We start from the raw sequence: 26057 nt of genomic DNA on the forward strand, positions 1-26057 counted from the left end.
AGGAGAGAAAGAAGGATGTTACAGTAGTCGAAAGGAGAGAAAGAAGAATGTTACAGTAGTCTAAAGGAGAGATAGAAGGATGTTACAGTAGTCTAAAGGAGAGAAAGAAGGATGTTACAGTAGTTTAAAGCAGAGAAAGAAGGATGTTACAGTTGTCTAAAGGAGAGATAGAAGGATGTTACAGTATTCTAAAGGAGAGATAGAAGGATGTTACAGTAGTTTAAAGGAGAGATAGAAGGATGTTACAGTAGTTTAAAGGAGAGAAAGAAGGATGTTACAGTAGTCTAAAGGAGAGAAAGAAGGATGTTACAGTATTCTAAAGGAGAGAAAGAAGGATGTTACTGTAGTCTAAAGGAGAAGAGAAAGAAGGATGTTGCAGTAGTTTAAAGGAGAGAAAGAAGGATGTTACAGTAGTCTAAAGGAGAGAAAGAAGGATGTTACAGTAGTCTAAAGGAGAGAAAGAAGGATGTTACTGTAGTCTAAAGGAGAGAAAGAAGGATGTTACAGTAGTCTAAAGGAGAGAAAGAAGGATGTTACAGTAGTCTAAAGGAGAGAAAGAAGGATGTTACTGTAGTCTAAAGGAGAGAAAGAAGGATGTTACAGTAGTTTAAAAGAGAGAAAGAAGGATGTTACAGTAGTCTAAAGGAGAGATAGAAGGATGTTACAGTAGTCGAAAGGAGAGATAGAAGGATGTTACAGTAGTCTAAAGGAGAAGAGATAGAAGGATGTTACTGTAGTTTAAAGGAGAGAAAGAAGGATGTTACAGTAGTCGAAAGGAGAGAAAGAAGGATGTTACAGTAGTCTAAAGGAGAAAAGAAAGAAGGATGTTACAGTAGTCTAAAGGAGAAGAGAAAGAAGGATGTTACAGTAGTCGAAAGGAGAGAAAGAAGGATGTTACAGTAGTCGAAAGGAGAAGAGATAGAAGGATGTTACTGTAGTTTAAAGGAGAGAAAGAAGGATGTTACAGTAGTCGAAAGGAGAGAAAGAAGGATGTTACAGTAGTCTAAAGGAGAAGAGATAGAAGGATGTTACAGTAGTCTAAAGGAGAGAAAGAAGGATGTTACAGTAGTCTAAAGGAGAAGTAAAAGAAGGATGTTACAGTGAGGTCCACCACAGGACATAGCGGCTGATTCAGACATGTACTGGCTGTGGTGATCCACAGTGTCAGAATACTGTGATCCACAGTGTCAGAATACTGTGATCCACAGTGTCAGCAGCAGAGCTGAGGTCCAGAAGTACCAGTACACAGTATTTCCCATCATCTGCTGCCCTCAGAAGTTCCTCAGTGACTTTAGTCAGAACAGATTCAGAGGAATGAAGTTTATAGAAGCCAGATTGGAACGGCTCTAACGTACCAAGTACCTGTAGAGCAGATGGAAGCTGCTCTACTACCTGTTCTAGTATTTTAGAGACAAAGGACAGTTTGGAGTTTTGGCCTATCGTTCATATGAAGGTCCAGATTAAGTTTGTTCAGCAGAGCCTGGATTATAGCTGCTTAACCAGTGCAGGGACAGAGCGGCTGATAGGGAGAGATTTATTCTATGAACAATGGAGGGACCAGTTGATTTAAAAACATTAATAAACAAAGATGGAGGGAGAAAATGAAAGGAGCCATAGGAAGACTTCAGTTTGGTCATCAGGCCTGTAACGTCCTCCAGGGAGACGGAGACGAGTTTAAACTGAGATGTTGGAGCAGCTGCAGGGAGAGGACAGACGACGGAGGATCCTGGTTTCACTCACTTTATTGACAGAATATTTTAATAAGTATTTGCACTCAGTGTGAGAGGACACGGGGACTGGTGGACTGGAAGGACAGACTATCACATTTATGGTGTTAAAGAACTTTGGAATTTCTTTTGTTCACAGAAATGAGGTTGGTGAAGTTTGATGTTCTTACAACTGTCCTCCTCTCATTGAGTTCCAGTAATAATTCTTTAAGAAGCAGCCGGGGGACCTGCAGTTCAGTGGATTTCCATAAACACTCTGTCCTCCTACACTGACGCCTGAGACAGAGACCTGACTGGTTAATCCAAGGGGAGGGTTTACTGAGGAATGTTTCTTAGGTTTGAGGGGAACAAACATGTCTAGACCAGCTCCACCAGGGTCTAACACCATCACAGTCTGACAGGACATGTCCACCAAATAAAGCAGGACAACTGTCAGTGTCTTCAGTTATGATGGACTTAGATTGAGACATGGAGTTACGTGGTTTCATATCCAGAAGTAGAATCAGCCAGGAGGACCAGGAGGACCAGGAGGACCAGGAGGACTAGGAGGACTAGGAGGTCCAGGAGAGCCAGGAGGGCCAGGAGGACCTTGAGGTCACGAGATTAAAATACAGTTCAAAGGGTTAACACGGCCAACTTTGGTTACTGTGAGTTCAGTGAGTCAGTACAGGTACCAAAACAAAGTCCATCACGGGACCACTACTGGACCAGGACCAGGTTTTCTACAGGAGTCACGTGAACCAGAACAGAGTCGTCTTTTGATCTGAAAAACAGTTTCCATCAGTCCTTGGTCTGGTTGTTGCACGTCCTGGTTGATCAGGTCCTGGTCTGATTGTTGCAGGTGTGATCCGCCATGTTGGAGACGCCCTGAAGGACCACAGCTCCAAGTCCAGAGGAAGAGTCTGCGCCGTCGGTTTCGCCCCCTGGGGGATCATCCAGAACCGGGAGGACCTAATCGGACGAGACGTGAGGAACCAGGGACCAGACTGACCAGAGACCCAACTGACTAGACTGAACCAGACTGAACCAGACTGAACCAGAGACTGAACCAGAGCCTGAACCAGACTGACCAGAGACCCAACTGACGAGACTGAACCAGACTGGACCAGAGACCGAACCAGACTGAACCAGACTGACCAGAGACCTAGCTGACTAGACTGAACCAGACTGACCAGACTGAACCAGAGACTGAACCAGACTGACTAGACTGAACCAGACTGACCAGACTGAACCAGAGACTGAACCAGAGACTGAACCAGAGACTGAACCAGAGACTGAACCAGAATGAACCAGACTGACCAGAGGCCTACCTGACTAGACTGAACCAGACTGACCAGACTGAACCAGAGACCAAACCAGACTAAACCAGACTGAATCAGACTGACCAGACTGAACCAGAGACTAAACCAGAGACTGAACCAGACTGAACCAGACTGACCAGAGACCTACCTGACTAGACTGAACCAGACTGAACCAGAGACTGAACCAGAGAAAACCAGACTCAACCAGACTCAACCAGACTGAACCAGAGACTGAACCAGAGACAACCAGACTGAACCAGAGCCTGAACCAGACTGAATGAGAGACTGAACCAGACTGAACCAGAGACTGAGCCAGAGTGAACCAGAGACTGAACCAAAGTCTGAATCAGACCAAGACCAAACCAGATACCCCTACTGAGTGAGGTCTTGGTGTTACAGGTGACCCGGTCCTACCAGACCATGTCCAACCCCCTCAGTAAGCTGGCGGTCCTGAACGGGAGCCACTCCCACTTCATCCTGTGCGACAACGGAACCGCTGGCAAGTACGGTGCCGAGGTCCGCCTACGCCGGACTCTGGAGAAACACATTGCCCTGCAGAAGATCAACACACGTGAGTCCAGGGACCGGGCCAGAACTGGGCCAGAACCTAGCCAGAGCTGGGGAAGAACCCAAGCCACAAATTTAAACATGTGTGTGTGTCTAATGAAATGTCCCTCATCTTTGTTTGTTTATATTGGAGGCTTTTCCACCATAAAGAACCAGGTTCTTGTTCGGAGCCAGTGCATGATTTAGCACCAGTTCTTTGTCTTTCCACCGCCAAAGCCCCGGCCTATCAGGGGCTAAATGAGTGCTAAACTGGCCCCACATCGTTGCTGGGCCAGAACAGGGTCTGACAGGTCATCAGCTGGGGACGGAGTTATCGTTGGAGGTATCACTTCCTACGAGGCAGAAGTCTCTTCTGCCTCGTAGGAAGTGATAACTCCAACGCTGAACAAGCAAGAAGTCGCTCCCTCAAGTCAATAATGTGAGGGAAGGAGATAATAAGTTGTTCCCTCAAGTTGATGATACGAGGGAAGGAGATAATCTAATGGGCGATGGCAGAGCCGTGGTTCTAGAGCTGCAGAGCTCCTCCAGTCAGTCAGCTGGTGGATCTAGAACCTAGAACCAGTTCTTTTCAGACTTTTCATGGTGACATCATTGTAACTAACTCCACCTCCAGGTCTTGTTTGGTGTTCTGACCGCAGGCTGAGGTCCTCATGAGGCAGCAGGGGGCGCTCCGCTATGAGACGCTCTACAGAACTTCTTTCTAATGAAGCCAGACTTCTGGTTCCTCAGGAACTACTAAACAAACTACAAACTACTGGAAATGAAAGTTGGAGTTTTTAGAGCTAAAATGAGCTTTTTAATGGCTTCATGTGAAAGAGAACTTTAATCAGAGTGGTTACCTAGGTTACCATGGAAACGGCTGTAGAGCAGCGTTCTATCATTCTACACCTCCATGTTGAAGCTTTTGATTCAGACACGTCCAGAAATAAAGTGAAAGGAGCAGAAAGTCACTATGGAATGTTGGAATGGTGAAAAATAAGACCCAAACTCATTCATGTTATTATTTTTATTTATTTATTTATTTATTTTTTTTTAATTGTATTTTTTTTTTTTAATTTTTATTTAATTTTTATTTATTTTTTTTATTTTATTTTATTTTATTTTATTTTTTTTAATTTTAATTTATCTATCCATCTATTTATTTATTTATTTATTTATTTATTTATTTATTTATTTATTTATTTATTTATTTATTTTTAATTTAATTTAATTTAATTTAATTTTGTTTTTCCTCTCTGGCCACTCCGGGGCTCCAGACTAAAACAAGGCAGATGTTAAAAAACCCAATAGAGACACGAGGAGACTCAATGTTTTCATCTGAGGTTCAGGTCAGACTAGATGGAGTGACTGAATAGCACCTGAAGTAGCAGGTGGTTCTTTTTGGTGGAAAAGACACCCTACTGCAAAGGTAGAGTTCTATAACCAGCTAAAGAAACCTGTTGAAATTACATGTCCAAAATACAGACATCGTCATTATTGGCAATTTCAATATTAACTGGGATGATAACGAGCAGTGGTGAGCAGTCAGGGGCAGCAGTGGTGAGCAGTCAGGGGCAGCAGTGGTGAGCAGTCAGGGGCAGCACTGGTGATCAGTCAGGGGCAGCAGTGGTGAGCAGTCAGGGGCAGCAGTGCACTGCTGCTTGTTCAGTCTGCAACTTCATCTTGACAACGAATGGTTATATTTTGTGGAGCTCAAATCTCCTACGTCCTCTAAACGCACCACTGCTCCTTTCCTCTCCTGGGGCCTGCAGGAATGCCATTGCTCACCTCTGATGGAAGCTGGACGCTGCTATTGGGTTGAAATGTTGAGTGACAGGATCATCAGCCAATCAGATTGTGATGTTATTGCCAGAGCGCCCCAGGACAAGCAGAGTTTCTAGCGCTGGTCTGGGTGTCATCATTGAAATGAGCTTCACTGATTGGCCCGTGAGCAGGTGGTGATGACGCACTGTTATTATCTGATGTTCTGGAGGGGATGGCGGCGAATTAAACATCTAGATCAGGTGATGGCGGACCTGCTTCTGGACCTTTTTCAAGGAGCTCGTTTGAAGAAGAAATGGAAACTGTGAGTAGAAGAAGACCGAAGCAGGAAACCACCAACACTCCCACTGGGTGGCAGCTGTTCTATTGGCCATGTTGACTCTTCACTAAAGCTCCAGAAGCTGTTCTGCTGGTCATGGTGACCCTTCAGTACAGCTCCAGAAGCTGTTCTGCTGGCCATGTTGACTCTTCACTAAAGCTCCAGAAGCTGTTCTGCTGGCCATGTTGACTCTTCAGTAAAGCTCCAGAAGCTGTTCTACTGGCCATGGTGACCCTTCACTAAAGCTCCAGAAGCTGTTCTGCTGGCCATGTTGACTCTTCACTAAAGCTCCAGAAGCTGTTCTATTGGCCATGGTGACCCTTCAGTAAAGCTCCAGAAGCTGTTCTGCTGGCCATGTTGACTCTTCACTAAAGCTCCAGAAGCTGTTCTACTGGCCATGGTGACTCTTCACTAAAGCTCCAGAAGCTGTTCTATTGGCCATGGTGACCCTTCAGTAAAGCTCCAGAAGCTGTTCTGCTGGCCATGTTGACTCTTCACTAAAGCTCCAGAAGCTGTTCTACTGGCCATGGTGACTCTTCACTAAAGCTCCAGAAGCTGTTCTGCTGGCCATGTTGACTCTTCAGTAAAGCTCCAGAAGCTGTTCTACTGGCCATGGTGACTCTTCACTAAAGCTCCAGAAGCTGTTCTATTGGCCATGGTGACCCTTCAGTAAAGCTCCAGAAGCTGTTCTGCTGGCCATGTTGACTCTTCACTAAAGCTCCAGAAGCTGTTCTACTGGCCATGGTGACTCTTCACTAAAGCTCCAGAAGCTGTTCTGCTGGCCATGTTGACTCTTCACTAAAGCTCCAGAAGCTGTTCTACTGGCCATGGTGACTCTTCACTAAAGCTCCAGAAGCTGTTCTACTGGCCATGGTGACTCTTCACTAAAGCTCCAGAAGCTGTTCTGCTGGTCATGGTGACTCTTCAGTACAAGAACATGGAATAGCAGTGGCTTTAGCAGTGGTTTATCAGTGGCTTTAGCAGTGGTTTAGCAGTGGTTTAGCAGTGGTTTAGCAGTGGCTTTAGCAGTGGTTTAGCAGTGGTTTAGCAGTGGTTTATCAGTGGCTTTAGCAGTGGCTTTAGCAGTGGTTTATCAGTGGCTTTAGCAGTGGTTTAGCAGTGGCTTTAGCAGTGGTTTAGCAGTGGTTTAGCAGTGGTTTAGCAGTGGTTTAGCAGTGGCTTTAGCAGTGGCTTTAGTTAAATGTTAAAAAGAAATACTTAAAAACTGGCCTGTCCACTGTCCGGGACCAATGTACACATGGTGGTAATAAAGTTAACAACCCTTAAAAAAAGCCAAAGCATATCGCTTTGTTAACATCACAGAAAACGTAACAGAAGAAAATTGGCAAATTTGAAATAAATTCCTTGGTAAAAGTTTGAAATCTGTGATGGAACCTCTTGAAATAGAAATCAAAGGTGAGTTGATCAGTGGTCCTTTGACATTGGCCAATGCCTTCAATAATCGTTTCGTAGACAGGATATTTGATATTACAAAGTTCTGTCCTCCATCTACTATTCTACTTCATTCAGTCAATGAAGAGCAGCCCAGCTTTCAGCTACAAGGTTTATCAGTGGCTGAGGTACCCAGAATTATCTCTGCCCTTAGAACCTCCAGAGCCAGGGGTGTGCAGGGGATGGACAGCAACTTTTTAAGAACCCGCTGAGGCACTGCTCCACCCTGTTACTCACTTGGTCAATCAGTCAATCAATCAAGAAGCAGTTCCGTCCTCTTGGAAGGAGGACAACATAACACCCGTTTTTAAGTCAGGCTGTGAAACAGATTTCAAATTATCGACCAATAAGCATCGAACCCTTTGAATCTAAAATCACTGAGAAGATGGTGGCGACTCACTGAATGAAACATCTTCAATAAGGATTCTCTCCACTGCATAGAACGCAGTTTGGTTTCCAGCCATATCACTCTACAGAGACAGGAAACTGCTTTTTCATGTGACAAACTGAAACTGCTATGAGACAACAACCCCTGTTCTTAGATGTCCAGAAGGCATTGGACACAGTCAACCACCAAGTCCTCTGGAACAAACTCACATTTCTCAGCTGACTCCTTCGCATGGTGTCACTCTTATCTGAAACTCCTCTCCACTCTGAAACCTGCTGGCAGCCCCACCCCATGGTCCCTGCTGGCAGCCCCACCCCATGGTCCCTGCTGGCAGCCCCACCCCATGGTCCCTGCTGGCAGCCCCGCCCCATGGTACCTGCTGGCAGCCCCACCCCATGGTCCCTGCTGGCAGCCCCGCCCCATGGTACCTGCTGGCAGCCCCGCCCCTTGGTACCTGCTGGCAGCCCCACCCCACGGTAGCTGCTGGCAGCCCCGCCCCTTGGTACCTGCTGGCAGCCCCGCCCCTTGGTACCTGCTGGCAGCCCCACCCCACGGTAGCTGCTGGCAGCCCCGCCCCTTGGTACCTACTGGCAGCCCCACCCCACGGTAGCTGCTGGCTGGCTACGGAAGGTTTTTGATGCTGTTCATGCCCTATCGCATCAGGGCGTGATCAAGGCTTTACTCACCTCCTCACTATGGTGGACAGGACTACTAGGTGGCCGGAGGTGGTTCCTCTGGACCACTGGGTGGCTGGAGGTGGTTCCTGTGGAAAACTGGGTGGCCGGAGGTGGTTCCTCTGGAACACTAGGTGGTCCAAGGTGGTTCCTCTGGACCACTGGATGGCCGGAGGTGGTTCCTCTGGACCACTGGATGGCCGGAGGTGGTTCCTCTGGACCACTGGGTGGCCGGAGGTGGTTCCTCTGGACCACTGGGTGGCCGGAGGTTGTTTCTCTGGACCACTAGGTGGCCGGAGGTGGTTCCTCTGGACCACTAGGTGGCCGGAGGTGGTTCTTCTGGACCACTAGGTGGCCGGAGGTGGTTCTTCTGGACCACTAGGTGGCCGGAGGTGGTTCCTCTGGACCACGAGCTGGCCGGAGGTGGTTCCTCTGGACCACTAGGTGGCAGGAGTTGGTTCCTCTAGCATCGACAACATCATGCGCCTTCATATCCACCTGGGTGGCCCGGTTCAGCATGCTGTTGGACGTCACTTCGGACAGAGGCTCCCAGTTCACCTCTGAGCTGTGGACAGAGGTGGCTAAAGGCCTGGGAGTGCAGCTACACCAGAAGACGGCTTTCAACCCTCAAGCCAATGGACTGTGAGCGTTTCCATCGCACGATGAACGCCACTCTCACTCTCATGGACAGCAACTGGGTCGACCGACTGCCGTGGATCATGTCGGGCCTGCGTTCGGCCTCGAAGGAAGATCTCCGGGCATCGTCTGCAGAGCTGGTGTTTGGTCAGCCGCTGCAGGTCCCCGGAGAGTTCCTGCCAGAACCATCAGATCCCTGGTTGTTTACAGCCAGGCGGCCTGTTGTCAAGGAGGCGGCCCGCACGTTCGACCCGGTTCCAGCTCATCCCTGCCTGCCCCGGTCCTCCGGGAGGTGTGTGGGTGACGGGGAGGTGTGTGGGTGACGGGGAGGTGTGTTGGTGACGGGGAGGTGTGTGGGTGACGGGGAGGTGTGTGGGTGACGGGGAGGTGTGTTGGTGTCGGGGAGGTGTGTGGGTGACGGGGAGGTGTGTGGGTGACGGGGAGGTGTGTTGGTGACGGGGAGGTGTGTTGGTGACGGGGAGGTGTGTGGGTGACGGGGAGGTGTGTTGGTGACGGGGAGGTGTGTGGGTGACGGGGAGGTGTGTGGGTGACGGGGAGGTGTGTTGGTGACGGGGAGGTGTGTGGGTGACGGGGAGGTGTGTGGGTGACGGGGAGGTGTGTTGGTGACGGGGAGGTGTGTTGGTGACGGGGAGGTGTGTGGGTGACGGGGAGGTGTGTGGGTGACGGGGAGGTGTGTGGGTGACGGGGAGGTGTGTGGGTGACGGGGAGGTGTGTGGGTGACGGGGAGGTGTGTGGGTGACGGGGAGGTGTGTGGGTGACGGGGAGGTGTTAAAAGAAGAAGTGCAGTGACACACTAGAGGAGCACACAGGTGAACTGTCTTGTTGCTGGAGGTAATAAAAGAAAACCGACTGGACATCTTCGTCCATCTCGTCCTTCTCTGCCTCCACATTGATTTGTCTTCTAGTGTGTGCTGTGTTTTACATGTTTTATAGAAGCGGTGTCATGTGAGTGTTTGGTGGACAGGTTTTACCTCCTGGGACTCAGATTAAAATAATCTCTCAGCTCAATCTGGTTTATTTACAGCAGCTGGTGTGTGTGTGTGTGTGTGTGTGTGTGTGTGTGTGTCCAGGTCTGGGTCAGGGGGTCCCGGTGGTCTGCCTGGTCCTGGAAGGGGGTCCCAACGTGATCTCCGTGGTCCTGGAGAGTCTGGGGCAGGAGCCCCCAGTCCCGGTGGTGGTCTGTGATGGAAGCGGTCGAGCTGCTGACATCCTGTCCTTCGCCCACCGCTACAGCGAGGAGGACGGGTGAGTGGACACTCCAGGCCCGGGGGGCCTGTCTCTGCTGGGTTCCTCATGCTGACTGGGTGGGTCTGTTTCCTCATGTTGACTGAAGGTCTCTGTTTCCTCATGCTGACTGGAGGTCTCTGTTTCCTCATGCTGACTGGAGAGGTCTGTTTCCTCATGCTGACTGGAGGTCTCTGTTTCCTCATGCTGACTGGAGAGGTCTGTTTCCTCATGCTGACTGGATGGGTCTGTTTCCTCATGCTGACTGGAGAGGTCTGTTTCCTCATGCTGACTGGAGGGCTCTGTTTCCTCATGCTGACTGGATGGGTCTGTTTCCTCATGCTGACTGGAGGGGTCTGTTTCCTCATGCTGACTGGAGGGGTCTGTTTCCTCATGTTGACTGGATGGGTTTGTTTCCTCATGCGGACTGGAGGGGTCTGTTTCCTCATGTTGTTTGGATGGGTTTGTTTCCTCATGTGGACTGGAGGGGTCTGTTTCCTCATGTTGACTGGGTGGGTTTTGTTTCCTCATGTTGACTGGATGGGTTTGTTTCCTGATGCTGACTGGAGGGGTCTGTTTCCTCATGTTAACTGGATGGGTTTGCATCCTCATGCTGACTGGAGGGGTCTGTTTCCTCATGTTGACTGGATGGGTTCTGTTTCCTCATGTTGACTGGATGGGTTTGTTTCCTCATGTTGACTGGATGGGTTTGTTTCCTCATGCTGACTGGAGGGGTCTGTTTCCTCATGTTAACTGGATGGGTTTGTTTCCTCATGTTGACTGGATGGGTTTGTTTCCTCATGCTGACTGGAGGGGTCTGTTTCCTCATGCTGACTGGAGGGGTCTGTTTCCTCATGCTGACTGGAGGGGTCTGTTTCCTCATGTTGACTGGATGGGTTTGTTTCCTCATGCTGACTGGAGGGGTCTGTTTCCTCATGTTGACTGGAGGGGTCTGTTTCCTCATGCTGACTGGAGGGGTCTGTTTCCTCATGTTGACTGGAGAGGTTTGTTTCCTCATGCTGACTGGAGGGTTCTGTTTCCTCATGCTGACTGGATGGGTTTGTTTCCTCATGTTGACTGGAGAGGTTTGTTTCCTCATGCTGACTGGAGGGTTCTGTTTCCTCATGCTGACTGGAGGGGTCTGTTTCCTCATGCTGACTGGATGGGTTTGTTTCCTCATGTTGACTGGATGGGTTTGTTTCCTCATGCTGACTGGAGGGGTCTGTTTCCTCATGCTGACTGGAGGGGTCTGTTTCCTCATGTTGACTGGAGGGGTCTGTTTCCTCATGTTGACTGGAGGGGTCTGTTTCCTCATGTTAACTGGATGGGTTTGTTTCCTCATGTTGACTGGATGGGTTTGTTTCCTCATGCTGACTGGAGGGGTCTGTTTCCTCATGCTGACTGGAGGGGTCTGTTTCCTCATGTTAACTGGATGGGTTTGTTTCCTCATGCTGACTGGAGGGGTCTGTTTCCTCATGTTGACTGGAGGGGTCTGTTTCCTCATGTTGACTGGATGGGTTTGTTTCCTCATGTTAACAGGATGGGTTTGTTTCCTCATGCTGACTGGAGGGTTCTGTTTCCTCATGCTGACTGGAGGGGTCTGTTTCCTCATGCTGACTGGATGGGTTTGTTTCCTCATGCTGACTGGAGGGGTCTGTTTCCTCATGCTGACTGGATGGGTTTGTTTCCTCATGCTGACTGGAGGGGTCTGTTTCCTCATGCTGACTGGATGGGTTTGTTTCCTCATGTTGACTGGAGGGGTCTGTTTCCTCATGCTGACTGGAGGGGTCTGTTTCCTCATGCTGACTGGAGGGTTCTGTTTCCTCATGTTGACTGGATGGGTTTGTTTCCTCATGCTGACTGAATGGGTTTGCATCCTCATGCTGACTGGAGGGGTCTGTTTCCTCATGTTAACTGGATGGGTTTGTTTCCTCATGCTGACTGGAGGGGTCTGTTTCCTCATGTTGACTGGATGGGTTTGTTTCCTCATGCTGACTGGAGGGTTCTGTTTCCTCATGTTGACTGGATGGGTTTGTTTCCTCATGCTGACTGGAGGGTTCTGTTTCCTCATGTTAACTGGATGGGTTTGTTTCCTCATGCTGACTGGAGGGTTCTGTTTCCTCATGCTGACTGGATGGGTTTGTTTCCTCATGCTGACTGGAGGGTTCTGTTTCCTCATGTTGACTGGATGGGTTTGTTTCCTCATGCTGACTGGAGGGTTCTGTTTCCTCATGTTGACTGGATGGGTTTGTTTCCTCATGTTGACTGGATGGGTTTGTTTCCTCATGCTGACTGGAGGGGTCTGTTTCCTCATGTTGACTGGATGGGTTTGTTTCCTCATGCTGACTGGAGGGGTTTGTTTCCTCATGCTGACTGGATGGGTTTGTTTCCTCATGCTGACTGGAGGGTTCTGTTTCCTCATGTTGACTGGATGGGTTTGTTTCCTCATGCTGACTGGAGGGTTCTGTTTCCTCATGTTAACTGGATGGGTTTGTTTCCTCATGCTGACTGGATGGGTTTGTTTCCTCATGCTGACTGGAGGGGTCTGTTTCCTCATGTTGACTGGAGGGGTCTGTTTCCTCATGCTGACTGGAGGGTTCTGTTTCCTCATGTTAACTGGATGGGTTTGTTTCCTCATGTTGACTGGAGGGGTCTGTTTCCTCATGTTAACTGGATGGGTTTGTTTCCTCATGCTGACTGGAGGGTTCTGTTTCCTCATGTTGACTGGATGGGTTTGTTTCCTCATGCTGACTGGAGGGTTCTGTTTCCTCATGTTGACTGGATGGGTTTGTTTCCTCATGTTGACTGGATGGGTTTGTTTCCTCATGCTGACTGGAGGGGTCTGTTTCCTCATGTTGACTGGATGGGTTTGTTTCCTCATGCTGACTGGAGGGGTTTGTTTCCTCATGCTGACTGGATGGGTTTGTTTCCTCATGCTGACTGGAGGGGTCTGTTTCCTCATGTTAACTGGATGGGTTTGTTTCCTCATGCTGACTGGAGGTCTCTGTTTCCTCATGCTGACTGGAGAGGTCTGTTTCCTCATGTTGACTGGATGGGTTTGTTTCCTCATGCTGACTGGAGGGTTCTGTTTCCTCATGTTGACTGGATGGGTTTGTTTCCTCATGCTGACTGGAGGGTTCTGTTTCCTCATGTTGACTGGATGGGTTTGTTTCCTCATGCTGACTGGATGGGTTTGTTTCCTCATGCTGACTGGAGGGGTCTGTTTCCTCATGCTGACTGGATGGGTTTGTTTCCTCATGTTGACTGGAGGGGTCTGTTTCCTCATGCTGACTGGATGGGTTTGTTTCCTCATGTTGACTGGAGGGGTCTGTTTCCTCATGCTGACTGGATGGGTTTGTTTCCTCATGCTGACTGGAGGGGTCTGTTTCCTCATGTTGACTGGAGGGGTCTGTTTCCTCATGTTGACTGGATGGGTTTGTTTCCTCATGTTGACTGGAGGGGTCTGTTTCCTCATGTTAACAGGATGGGTTTGTTTCCTCATGCTGACTGGAGGGTTCTGTTTCCTCATGCTGACTGGATGGGTTTGTTTCCTCATGCTGACTGGATGGGTCTGTTTCCTCATGTTGACTGGATGGGTTTGTTTCCTCATGCTGACTGGATGGGTCTGTTTCCTCATGTTGACTGGAGGGGTCTGTTTCCTCATGTTGACTGGATGGGTTTGTTTCCTCATGCTGACTGGAGGGGTCTGTTTCCTCATGCTGACTGGATGGGTTTGTTTCCTCATGCTGACTGGATGGGTCTGTTTCCTCATGCTGACTGGAGGGGTCTGTTTCCTCATGTTGACTGGAGGGGTCTGTTTCCTCATGTTGACTGGATGGGTTTGTTTCCTCATGCTGACTGGAGGGGTCTGTTTCCTCATGTTGACTGGATGGGTTTGTTTCCTCATGCTGACTGGAGGTCTCTGTTTCATCAGGCTGGTCAGTGACAGTGTCAAGGAGCAGCTGCTGGTCACCATCCAGAAGACCTTCAACTACAGCCGCAGCCAGGCCCAGCAGATCTTCATCATGGTGATGGAGTGCATGAAGAAGAGAGCTCTGGTAGGTCCTCCTCCATCCTCTTCATCATCACCATCACCATCATCACCATCATCATCATCTTCCTCATCATCATCATCACCACCATCACCATCACCATCATCATCATCATCATCATCATCACCATCACCATCATAGGTTGAGTGAGAGGATTTGACTGGAAATTTTCAACATCAGAAAACTGCAGTTGGTTTGTTGAAAATACTTTCTTTGTTAGTATCGAGGTTCTGGGGCCTGATGAAGCTCATGTTCATGAGATAAACATAGATCATGAGAACTTTGTTTAACTTTATTTCTTTGTTACACAACATGAGAAAGCAGGGTTCTGTACTACTCTACACATACTCTACTGTAACTCTGGTTTTCTCTTATCTAGATAACTTCAGGATTAACACTGGTTTCTCTAATCTCTGTGACTTCAGGATTAACTCTGGCTTCTCTTATCTAGGTAACTTCAGGATTAACTCTGGTTTTCTCTCATGGAGTTAACTTCAGGATTAACTCTGATTTCTCTTATCTAGGTAACTTCAGGATGAACTCAGGTTTTCTCTTATCCAGGTAACTTCAAGGATTAACTCAGGTTTTCCGTACTACGACGCTGGTTCAATTCTCACCAGGATAAATCACCTGGTAACTGACGCTGAAAGTCTAACCAGGTTATGTTCTGGATAAGAGGTCAGAGCTCCGCCTCCTGACCAATCACAGCTCTTGGGAAATGCCCCGCCCATTCTTAAATGATGGTGATTGGTGGGCGGGTTCAGCTCTGAGCTGCAGCAGAGAGGAGATGATAAATTAATCCAGAACAATCTTCTTGACATAATAAAATAAATCCTGGTCTCTGAGGCTCTGAAGGAGGTTCTGGTTCTGGTTCTTGTTCCAGGTCTGTTTGGCTCCACGAGGGTTGATCTGGAATAATGATCTTAATAATAATGCTGACGCTGACAGAACCATGAATTAATGGAAGCAGAACTTCTCCTGTCGTCACGGTGATGAATTAATATTCCAACAGGAAACACACTCACACGGAGGAACCTCCGCCTCAGAACCTCCTCCTCAGAACCGCCTCCTCAGAACCTCCTCCTCAGAACCTCCGCCTCAGAACCTCCGCCTCAGAACCTCCGCCTCAGAACCTCCTCCTCAGAACCAGTGGAGGTAAAATGTAAAGTAAAAGAAGAGCAGTGAGGAAGCTCTGCCTGGAACCGTTCTGCTGGAATAAAGTGAAAGTGACTCCGGTTCTATTGTCCCATGAATTAATCTGCTCTAATCTCACCAAGTCAGCATTAACAAGTCAGGAAGGTTCTGGTTCTGGCTGCAGCAGCAGTGTTGCTCTGAGCTGCTGGATGGATTTGAATTCTTCATAATCTCAGAGATTAACTGCTTCTCTATGGTAGAGTCAGCTGCTCTGCAGGGTTTCTCCCTCTGTGATTGGTCACACGCTGCAAGCTCCGCCCCTTTCAGGTGAACGCTCTGATCCTGGAGGGAAACTCTGGTTGAACTAGTGAGGTGAGAACCTGCTTCCTGTTAATGCTGATCAGATCCAGAATGTCTGGGTTAGTTAATCCAGACAGCAGAGATATCCTGGTATGTTAATCCAGGTAACAGAGATACCCTGGATATGTTGATCACGGTAACAGAGATATCCCGGTATGTTAAATCAGGTAACAGAGATACCCTGGATATGTTGATCACGCTATTCTGGTATGTTAATCCAGCTAACAGATATTCTGGTATATTAATCCAGGTAACAGAGATAAACTAGTATTTTAATCCAGCTAACAGATATCCTGGTCAGTTAATCCAGGTAAAAGAGATATCCTGGCATGTTAATCCAGGTAACAGAGATATCCTGGGATGTTAAACCAGGTAGGAGATATTCTGGTATGTTAATCCAGGGAACAGAGATATGTTTTTATATTAAACCAGGTAGGAGATACTCTGGTATGTTAATCCAGGGAACAGAGATAGCCTGGTATGATAATCCAGCTAACAGAGATATCCTGGTATGTTAATCCAGGTAACCAAGAGATATCCTGGTATGTTAATTCAGGTAACAGAGATATCCTGGTATGATAATCTAGCTAACAGAGATATCTAGGTATGTTAAACCAGGGAGAAGATATCCTGGTATGTTAAACCAGGGAGAAGATATCCTGGTATGTTAATCTAGGTAGGAGATATCCTGGTATGTTAATCCAGAGTGGTAGTACAGGGCCCAGGTTTCAGGTTGTTGTTTTGAGTGGAACATCAACATCAATATCAATATATTGTTGTGGTGTGGATTAGAGAACCATTAACTGATTGTGTGGGACTGCTGAAGTATCCGAGTATGAAGCAGCAGGTTCAGAGGAACACGAGGAAGAACCTGCGAATCGGACATGAGCAGAATGATGAAGGATTTACCTTTGACCCCAAACTCCAGCTCTTAATGGACATTGTTGTTTATTTAATCCCACAATCCTCTACTTTTTCCCAAGAGCTGGCTCACACACACGCAAGCACGCACACGCACACAAACACACACACACACATGCACATACCACAGATACTGTATATACATACAGTAAATGCATGTACAAATCGACAGACAGACACACACACACACACACATTAAATACACGCACGTCGGGATGCTGTACTCACAGTGTGTTGTTGGTTGTGTAGATCACCGTGTTCAGGATGCTGTACTCACAGTGTGTTGTTGGTTGTGTAGATCACGCGTGTTCAGGATGCTGTACTCACAGTGTGTTGTTGGTTGTGTAGATCACCGTGTTCAGGATGCTGTACTCACAGTGTGTTGTTGGTTGTGTAGATCACGCGTGTTCAGGATGCTGTACTCACAGTGTGTTGTTGGTTGTGTAGATCACCGTGTTCAGGATGGGCTCGGAGGGACAGCAGGATATCGAGATGTCCATCCTCACAGCTTTACTGAAAGGTAACAAGCTCATTGTTTTGTGTGTGTGGATGTTTGAAGTTTGTCCTCAGATCAGCTGAGTATTCACTGTGGTAATCTGATTACTTCAGGTACAAATGCTTCAGCTTCAGACCAGCTGAGTTTGGCTTTGGCCTGGAACAGAGTCGACATCGCAAGAAGTCAGATCTTCGTGTTTGGACACCACTGGCCTGTGAGCTGTGTGTGTGTGTGTGTGTGTGTGTGTGTGTGTGTGTGTGTGTGTGTGTGTGTGTGTGTGTGTGTGTGTGTGTGTGTGTGTGTGTGTGTGTGTGTGTGTGTGTGTGTGTGTGTGTGTGTGTGTGTGTGTGTGTGTGTGTGTGTGTGTGTCTCATGCTCTCCTCTCTGTTCAGCCTGTCAGTCTTTCACATAGCGACAGACCCAAAAGCCCCGGTGCTCAGAGACAAGCAGCAGCTAAGGGGAAGGGCCGGGGCAAAAAGGGCAAAGGGGCAAAAAACAAACCTGAACCACCCGAAGAGACAGACCCCCGGAAACTGGAACTACTGAGCTGGGTGAGGAAACAGAGACCACGATGATGATGATGATGATGATGATGATGTTTGCGGTGATTATAATGATGATGATGATGATGATGATGTTTGCGGTATTTATAATGATAATGATGATGATGATTATTATGATCATGATGATGCCTGTGGTGGTACAGGTACACTCTCTGGAACAGGCCATGATGGATGCTCTGGTGTTGGACCGAGTTGACTTTGTTAAACTTCTGATTGAAAATGGCGTCAACATTCATCATTTCCTGACGATTCCCCGCCTGGAGGAGCTCTACAACACGGTGAGGAGGAGTCAGAGTGGGAGGTGTAAGAGGGGGAGGAGTGTGAGGGAAGAGGAGTCAGAGTGGGAGGAGTCTAAGGGAAGAGGAGTTAGAGTGGGAGGAGTCAGAGGGATGAGAAGTCAGAGGGGGAGGAGTCAGAGGGGGAGGAGTCAGAGGGAAGAGGAGTCAGAGTGGGAGGTGTCAGATGGGGAGGAGTCAAAGGGAATAGAAGTCAGAGGGAAGAGGAGTCAGAGTGGGAGGAGTCAAAGGGAAGAAGAGTCAGAGTGGGAGGAGTCAGAGGGAAGAGGAGTCAGAGTGGGAGGTGTTCAAGGAGAGAGGATTCAGAGGGAAGAGGAATCAGAGGGGGAGGAGTCAGGGAAGAGGAGTCAGAGGGATGAGGATTCAGAGGGGGAGGTGTCAGAGGAAAGAGGAGTCAGAGGAAAGAGGAGTCAGAGGGGGAGGAGTCAGAGGGGGAGGAGTCAGAGGGAAGAGTAGTCTGAGGGAAGAGTAGTCTGAGGGAAGAGTAGTCTGAGGGAAGAGTAGTCTGAGGGAAGAGGAGTCTGAGGGAAGAGGAGTCTGAGGGAAGAGGAGTCTGAGGGAAGAGGAGTCTGAGGGAAGAGGAGTCAGAGGGGGAGGAGTCAGAGGAAAGAGGAGTCAGAGGGGGAGGAGTCAGAGGGAAGAGGAGTCAGAGTGGGAGGTGTCAAAGGAGAGAGGAGTCAGAGGGAAGAGGAGTGAGAGGGAAGAGGAGTCAGAGTGGGAGGACTCAGAGGGAATAGAAGTCAGAGCGAAGAGGAGTCAGAGTGGGAGGAGTCTAACGGAAGAGGAGTCAGAGGGAAGAGGAGTCAGGTGGAAGAGCAGTCAGAGTGGGAGGAGTCAGTGGGAGGAGTCAGAGGGAATAGAAGTCAGAGGGAAGAAGAGTCTGATGGGGAGGAGTCAGAGGGAAGAGGAGTCAGAGGGGGAGGTGTCAGAGGGAAGAGGAGTCAGAGGGATGAGGATTCAGAGGGGGAGGAGTCTAAGAGAAGAGGAGTCAGAGGGAAGAGGAGTCAGAGGGGGAGGTGTCAGAGAGAAGAGGAGTCAGAGGGGGAGGAGTCAGAGGGAAGAGGAGTCAGAGGGATGAGGATTCAGAGGGGGAGGAGTCTAAGAGAAGAGGAGTCAGAGGGAAGAGGAATCAGAGTGGGAGGTGTCAGAGGGGGAGGAGTCAGAGGGAAGAGGAATCAGAGTGGGAGGTGTCAGAGGGGGAGGAGTCTGAGGGAAGAGGAGTCAGAGTGGGAGGAGTCAGAGGAGGAGGAGTCAGAGGGAAGAAGAGTCAGATGGGGGAGGAGTCAGAGGGGGAGGAGTCAGAGGCAGGTCAAGTCCACCTTTATCGAGTCCAAGACAAGTCCTGATGAGATCAAGAGTAAACCTCATGACAGAAAAATACATTTCAGGATCACAAAATTAGAGAAATGTCATTATACTCATAGCTCTTCTGACATGGCGTGTACTCCTCACTGTGAGTAGCGGATAAACCACAGGAACATTCTCAAAAACAAAGTCTCGTTATTAAACTATTCACCTCCACATAATTCTTTAAACAAACCATAAGCACTTGCTTGGTGGTTTCTGGGGCTGATTGGAGCTTTTGGCGGACGGTTTTGGTCCATGAGCCTCATGTTTGACTGGAGTAAACTTCACAGCAGCACCCCCTGCTGGAGGCTGTAGGTCGTGCTCCATTATTAGACCGCCATCAGACCTCCATATGACCTCCATCAGACCTCCATCAGATGGAGGTCAGACCTCCATCAGATCTCCATCAGGCCTGCATCAGACCTCCATCAGACCTCCATCAAGCCTCCATCAGATCTCCATCAAGCCTCCATCAGACCTCTATCAGATCTCCATCAAACCTCCATCAGACAGCCATCAGACCTGATGGCTCAGGTCTGATGGAGGTCAGACCTCCACAGGATCTCCATCAGGCCTCCATCAGACCTCCATCAGAACTCCATCAGACCTCCATCAGACCTACATCAAGCCTCCATCAGATCTCCATCAAGCCTCCATCAGACCTCCATCAGATCTCCATCAGGCCTCCATCAGACCTCCATCAAGCCTCCATCAGACCTCCATCAAACTTCCATCAGACCTCCATCAGACCGCCATTAGATCTCCATCAGACCGCCTTCAGACCTCCATCAGACCTCCATCAGACCTCCATCTTTTAACTCTCTGAAATCAATGCCTCTTCTCTCGGTGTCTGCAGAAACTGGGTCCTGCTAATACGCTGCACTTTGTGGTCCGAGACGTTAAGAAGGTGAGAGCTTCATTTAGGGACGAGCTTCATTTAGGAACAAGCTTCATTTAGGGACGAGCTTCATTTAGGAACAAGCTTCATTTAGGGACAAGCTTCATTTAGGGACGAGCTTCATTTAGGGACGAGCTTCATTTAGGGACAAGCTTCATTTAGGAACAAGCTTCATTTAGGGACAAGCTTCATTTAGGAACGAGCTTCATTTAGGGACAAGCTTCATTTAGGGACGAGCTTCATTTAGGGACAAGCTTCATTTAGGAACAAGCTTCATTTAGGGACAAGCTTCATTTAGGGACAAGCTTCATTTAGGAACAAGCTTCACTTAGGGACGAGCTTCATTTAGGAACAAGCTTCATTTAGGGACAAGCTTCATTTAGGGACAAGCTTCATTTAAGGACGAGCTTCATTTAGGGACAAGCTTCATTTAGGAACAAGCTTCATTTAGGAACAAGCTTCATTTAGGGACAAGCTTCATTTAGGAACAAACTTCATTTAGGGACAAGCTTCATTTAAGGACGAGCTTCATTTAAGGACGAGCTTCATTTAGGGACAAGCTTCATTTAGGAACAAGCTTCATTTAGGGACAAGCTTCATTTAGGGACAAGCTTCATTTAGGAACAAGCTTCATTTAGGAACAAGCTTCATTTAGGGACAAGCTTCATTTAGGAACAAGCTTCATTTAGGAACAAACTTCATTTAGGGACAAGCTTCATTTAGGGACAAGCTTCATTTAAGGACGAGCTTCATTTAGGGACAAGCTTCATTTAGGAACAAGCTTCATTTAGGAACAAGCTTCATTTAGGAACAAGCTTCATTTAGGGACAAGCTTCATTTAGGGACAAGCTTCATTTAGGAACAAGCTTCATTTAGGAACAAGCTTCATTTAGGGACAAGCTTCACCTATGGACGAGCTTCATGTAGAGACAAGCTTCATTTAGGGACAAGCTTCATTTAGGGCCAAGCTTCATTTAGGGACAAGCTTCATTTAGGGACGAGCTTCATGTAGGGACAAGTTTCATTTAGGGCCAAGCTTAATTTAGGGACAAGCTTAATTTAGGGACAAGCATCATTGAGAAACAAACTTCATTTAGAAACAAACTTCATTTAGAAACAAGCTTCATTTAGAAACAAACTTCATTTAGAAACAAACTTCATTTAGAAACAAGCTTCATATCGGGACGAGCTTCATTTAAGGACGAGCTTCATTTAGGGACGAGCTTGAGGCTTGAAGCTTCCTAAATGAGGCTTGCTTCATTTAGGAACAAGCTTCATTTAGGAACAAGCTTCATTTAGGGACAAGCTTAATTTAGGGACGAGCTTCATTTAGGAACAAGCTTCATTTAGGGACAAACTTAATTTAGGAACGAGCTTCATTTAGGAACAAGCTTCATTTAGGGACAAGTTTCATTTAGGGACGAGCTTCATTTAGGAACAAGCTTCACCTATGGACGAGCTTCATGTAGAGACAAGCTTCATTTCGGAACAAGCTTCATTTAGGGACAAGCTTCATTTAGGGACGAGCTTCATTTAGGGACGAGCTTCATTTAGGGACAAGCTTCATTTAGGGACAAGCTTCATTTAGGGACGAGCTTCATTTAGGACGAGCTTCATTTAGGGACAAGCTTCATTTAGGAACAAGCTTGAGGCTTGAAGCTTCCTAAATGAGGCTGGCTTCATTTAGGAACAAGCTTCATTTAGGAACAAGCTTCATTTAGGGACAAGTTTCATTTAGGGACAAGCTTCATTTAGGGACGAGCTTCATTTAGGAACGAGCTTCATTTAGGGACAAGTTTCATTTAGGGACAAGCTTCATTTAGGGACAAGCTTAATTTAGGGACAAGCTTCATTTAGGGACAAGCTTCATTTAGGGACAAGCTTCATTTAGGGACGAGCTTCATTTAGGACAAGCTTCATTTAGGAACAAGCTTCATTTAGGGACAAGCTTCACCTATGGACGAGCTTCATGTAGAGACAAGCTTCATTTAGGGACAAGCTTCACCTATGGACGAGCTTCATGTAGAGACAAGCTTCATTTCGGAACAAGCTTCATATAGGGACAAGCTTCATTTAGGGCCAAGCTTAATTTAGGGACAAGCTTCATTTAGGGACAAGCGTCATTGAGAAACAAACTTCATTTAGAAACAAACTTCATTTAGAAACAAGCTTCATATCGGGACGAGCTTCATTTAAGGACGAGCTTCATGTAGAGACAAGCTTCATTTAGGGACGAGCTTGAGGCTTGAAGCTTCCTAAATGAGGCTTGCTTCATTTAGGAACAAGCTTCATTTAGGAACAAGTTTCATTTAGGGACAAGCTTCATTTAGGGACAAGCTTCATTTAGGAACAAGCTTCATTTAGGAACAAGCTTCATTTAGGGACAAACTTAATTTAGGAACGAGCTTCATTTAGGAACAAATTCATTTAGGGACAAGTTTCATTTAGGAACGAGCTTCATTTAGGGACAAGCTTCATTTAGGAACAAGCTTCATTTAGGGACAAGTTTCATTTAGGAACGAGCTTCATTTAGGGACAAGTTTCATTTAGGGACGAGCTTCATTTAGGAACAAGCTTCATTTTGGGACAAGTTTCATTTAGGAACGAGCTTCATTTAGGGACAAGCTTCATTTAGGGAAAAGCTTCATTTAGGAACAAGCTTCATTTAGGGACAAGTTTCATTTAGGGACGAGCTTCATTTAGGAACAAGCTTCATTTTGGGACAAGTTTCATTAAGGAACGAGCTTCATTTAGGGACAAGCTTCATTTAGGGACAAGCTTCATTCAGGAACAAGCTTCATTTAGGGACAAGTTTCATTTAGGAACGAGCTTCATTTAGGGACAAGCTTCATTTAGGGACGAGCTTCATTTAGGGACAAGCTTCATTTAGGGACAAGCTTCACCTATGGACGAGCTTCATGTAGGGACAAGCTTCATTTAGGGACAAGCTTAATTTAGGGACAAGCTTCATTTAGGAACAAGCTTGAGGCTTAAAGCTTCCTAAATGAGGCTGGCTTCATTTAGGAACAAGCTTCATTTAGGAACAAGCTTCATTTAGGGACAAGTTTCATTTAGGGACAAGCTTCATTTAGGGACGAGCTTCATTTAGGAACAAGCTTCATTTAGGGACAAACTTAATTTAGGAACGAGCTTCATTTAGGAACAAGCTTCATTTAGGGACAAGTTTCATTTAGGAACGAGCTTCATTTAGGGACAAGCTTCATTTAGGGACAAGCTTCATTTAGGGACAAGCTTCATTTAGGAACAAGCTTCATTTAGGGACAAGTTTCATTTAGGAACGAGCTTCATTTAGGGACGAGCTTCATTTAGCGACGAGCTTCATTTAGGGACAAGCTTCATTTAGGGACGAGCTTCATTTAGGACAAGCTTCATTTAGGAACAAGCTTCATTTAGGGACAAGCTTCACCTATGGACGAGCTTCATGTAGAGACAAGCTTCATTTATGGACAAGCTTCACCTATGGACGAGCTTCATGTAGAGACAAGCTGCATTTCGGAACAAGCTTCATTTAGGGACAAGCTTCATTTAGGGCCAAGCTTAATTTAGGGACAAGCTTCATTTAGGGACAAGCGTCATTGAGAAACAAACTTCATTTAGAAACAAACTTCATTTAGAAACAAGCTTCATATCGGGACGAGCTTCATTTAAGGACGAGCTTCATGTAGAGACAAGCTTCATTTAGGGACGAGCTTGAGGCTTGAAGCTTCCTAAATGAGGCTTGAAGCTTCCTAAATGAGGCTTGCTTCATTTAGGAACAAGCTTCATTTAGGAACAAGTTTCATTTAGGGACAAGCTTCATTTAGGGACAAGCTTCATTTAGGGACAAACTTAATTTAGGGACGAGCTTCATTTAGGAACAAGCTTCATTTTGGGACAAGTTTCATTTAGGAACGAGCTTCATTTAGGGACAAGCTTCATTTAGGGACAAGCTTCATTTAGGGACAAGTTTCATTTAGGAACGAGCTTCATTTAGGGACAAGTTTCATTTAGGGACGAGCTTCATTTAGGAACAAGCTTCATTTTGGGACAAGTTTCATTTAGGAACGAGCTTCATTTAGGGACAAGCTTCATTTAGGAACAAACTTCATTTAGGGACAAGTTTCATTTAGGGACGAGCTTCATTTAGGAACAAGCTTCATTTTGGGACAAGTTTCATTTAGGAACGAGCTTCATTTAGGGACAAGCTTCATTTAGGGACAAGCTTCATTTAGGAACAAGCTTCATTTAGGGACAAGTTTCATTTAGGAACGAGCTTCATTTAGGGACAAGCTTCATTTAGGGACGAGCTTCATTTAGGGACAAGTTTCATTTAGGGACGAGCTTCATTTAGGAACAAGCTTCATTTTGGGACAAGTTTCATTTAGGAACGAGCTTCATTTAGGGACAAGCTTCATTTAGGGACAAGCTTCATTTAGGAACAAGCTTCATTTAGGGACAAGTTTCATTTAGGAACGAGCTTCATTTAGGGACAAGCTTCATTTAGGGACGAGCTTCATTTAGGGACGAGCTTCATTTAGGGACAAGCTTCATTTTGGGACAAGTTTCATTTAGGAACGAGCTTCATTTAGGAACAAGTTTCATTTAGGGACAAGCTTCATTTAGGAACAAGCTTCATTTAGGGACGAGCTTCATTTAGGGACAAGCTTCATTTAGGGACAAGCTTCATTTAGGAACAAGCTTCATTTAGGGACAAGTTTCATTTAGGAACGAGCTTCATTTAGGGACGAGCTTCATTTAGGGACGAGCTTCATTTTGGGACAAGCTTCATTTTGGGACAAGCTTCATTTAGGAACGAGCTTCATTGTGAAACAAACTTCATTTAGAAACAAACTTCAATTAGAAACAAACTTCATTTAGAAACAAGCTTCATATCGGGACGAGCTTCATTTAAGGACGAGCGTCATATAGGGACAATCTTCATTTAGAAACCAGCTTCATGTAGGAACAAGCTTCACCTAGTTTCTGGGTGGGAGTAAGTGTTCAGGAGGTCTGATGTGTGTTTCAGGGGAATCTTCCTCCAGATTATCAGATCACACTCATCGACATCGGGCTGGTGCTGGAGTTCCTCATGGGCGGAGCCTATCGCTGCAAATACACCCGCAAGAGTTTCCGGACACTCTACAACAACCTGTATGGTCTGAAGCGGGTGAGGTGGGGGGTGGCAGGGCAGGGCAGGTTGAGGTCGGGTGAGGTGGGGGGTGGGGTAAGGTGGGGTGGAGCGGTGTCTGTTCAGCTGAGCTCACTTCATCGGGTGTCTGTGTTCTTTTATGTCTCACAGCCCAAAGCCCTGAAGCTTCTGGGGATGGAGGTGTGTACGTGTTGTATATGTTCTATGTGTGTGTGTGTGTGTGTGTGTGTGTGTGTGTGTGTGTGTGTGTGTGTGTGTGTGTGTGTGTGTGTGTGTGTGTGTGTGTGTGTGTTGTAGAGTGTCCGGAAACTCTGTACGTGTTGTATATGTTCTATGTGTTGCTGTACGTGTTGTATATGTTCTATGTGTTGCTGTACGTGTTGTATATGTTCTATGTGCGTCTGGAGACCTGCTGGTAGGCTCTGCACTGCTCTTACAGGACGATGAGCCCCGGTCCAAGGGGAAGGGCAAGAAGAAAGAGGAGGAGGTGGACATTGACGTGGACGACCCTGAGCTCAGCCGCTTCCAGTACCCCTTCCATGAGCTGATGGTCTGGGCAGTGCTGATGAAGCGCCAGAAGATGGCGCTCTTCCTTTGGCAGCGGGGGGAGGAGGCCATGGCGAAGGCTCTGGTGGCTTGTAAACTCTACAAAGCCATGGCCCACGAGTCGTCCCAGAGTGAGCTGGTGGACGACATCTACCAGGACCTGGAGAACAACTCCAAGTGAGTCCCACGCTGTGTGTGTGTGTGTGTGTGTGTGTGTGTGTGTGT

General features: G+C 47.1%; 1 protein-coding gene across 1 annotated transcript in view; it reads left to right on the forward strand.

Moving 5' to 3' along the window:
• The window catches only part of LOC308106746 (transient receptor potential cation channel subfamily M member 1-like), a gene marked incomplete at both ends in the record, with an annotated part of 49667 nt that overhangs the window by 12813 nt on the left and 10797 nt on the right, over positions 1 to 26057 (forward strand). The window contains 12 exons of the mRNA XM_080458656.1: positions 2569 to 2693; positions 3428 to 3599; positions 9917 to 10091; positions 14005 to 14128; positions 16985 to 17057; positions 17147 to 17247; positions 17426 to 17584; positions 17740 to 17874; positions 20096 to 20146; positions 25164 to 25304; positions 25437 to 25466; positions 25726 to 26009. Of these exons, the coding sequence (XP_080314782.1) occupies positions 2569 to 2693; positions 3428 to 3599; positions 9917 to 10091; positions 14005 to 14128; positions 16985 to 17057; positions 17147 to 17247; positions 17426 to 17584; positions 17740 to 17874; positions 20096 to 20146; positions 25164 to 25304; positions 25437 to 25466; positions 25726 to 26009 (1570 nt within the window). The remainder of the gene's footprint in view (positions 1 to 2568; positions 2694 to 3427; positions 3600 to 9916; positions 10092 to 14004; positions 14129 to 16984; positions 17058 to 17146; positions 17248 to 17425; positions 17585 to 17739; positions 17875 to 20095; positions 20147 to 25163; positions 25305 to 25436; positions 25467 to 25725; positions 26010 to 26057) is intronic.

The sequence above is a fragment of the Lipophrys pholis genome, assembly GCF_963383615.2.
Source record: "Lipophrys pholis genome assembly, chromosome: 2".
In the NCBI taxonomy this organism is placed as follows: Eukaryota; Metazoa; Chordata; class Actinopteri; order Blenniiformes; family Blenniidae; genus Lipophrys; species Lipophrys pholis.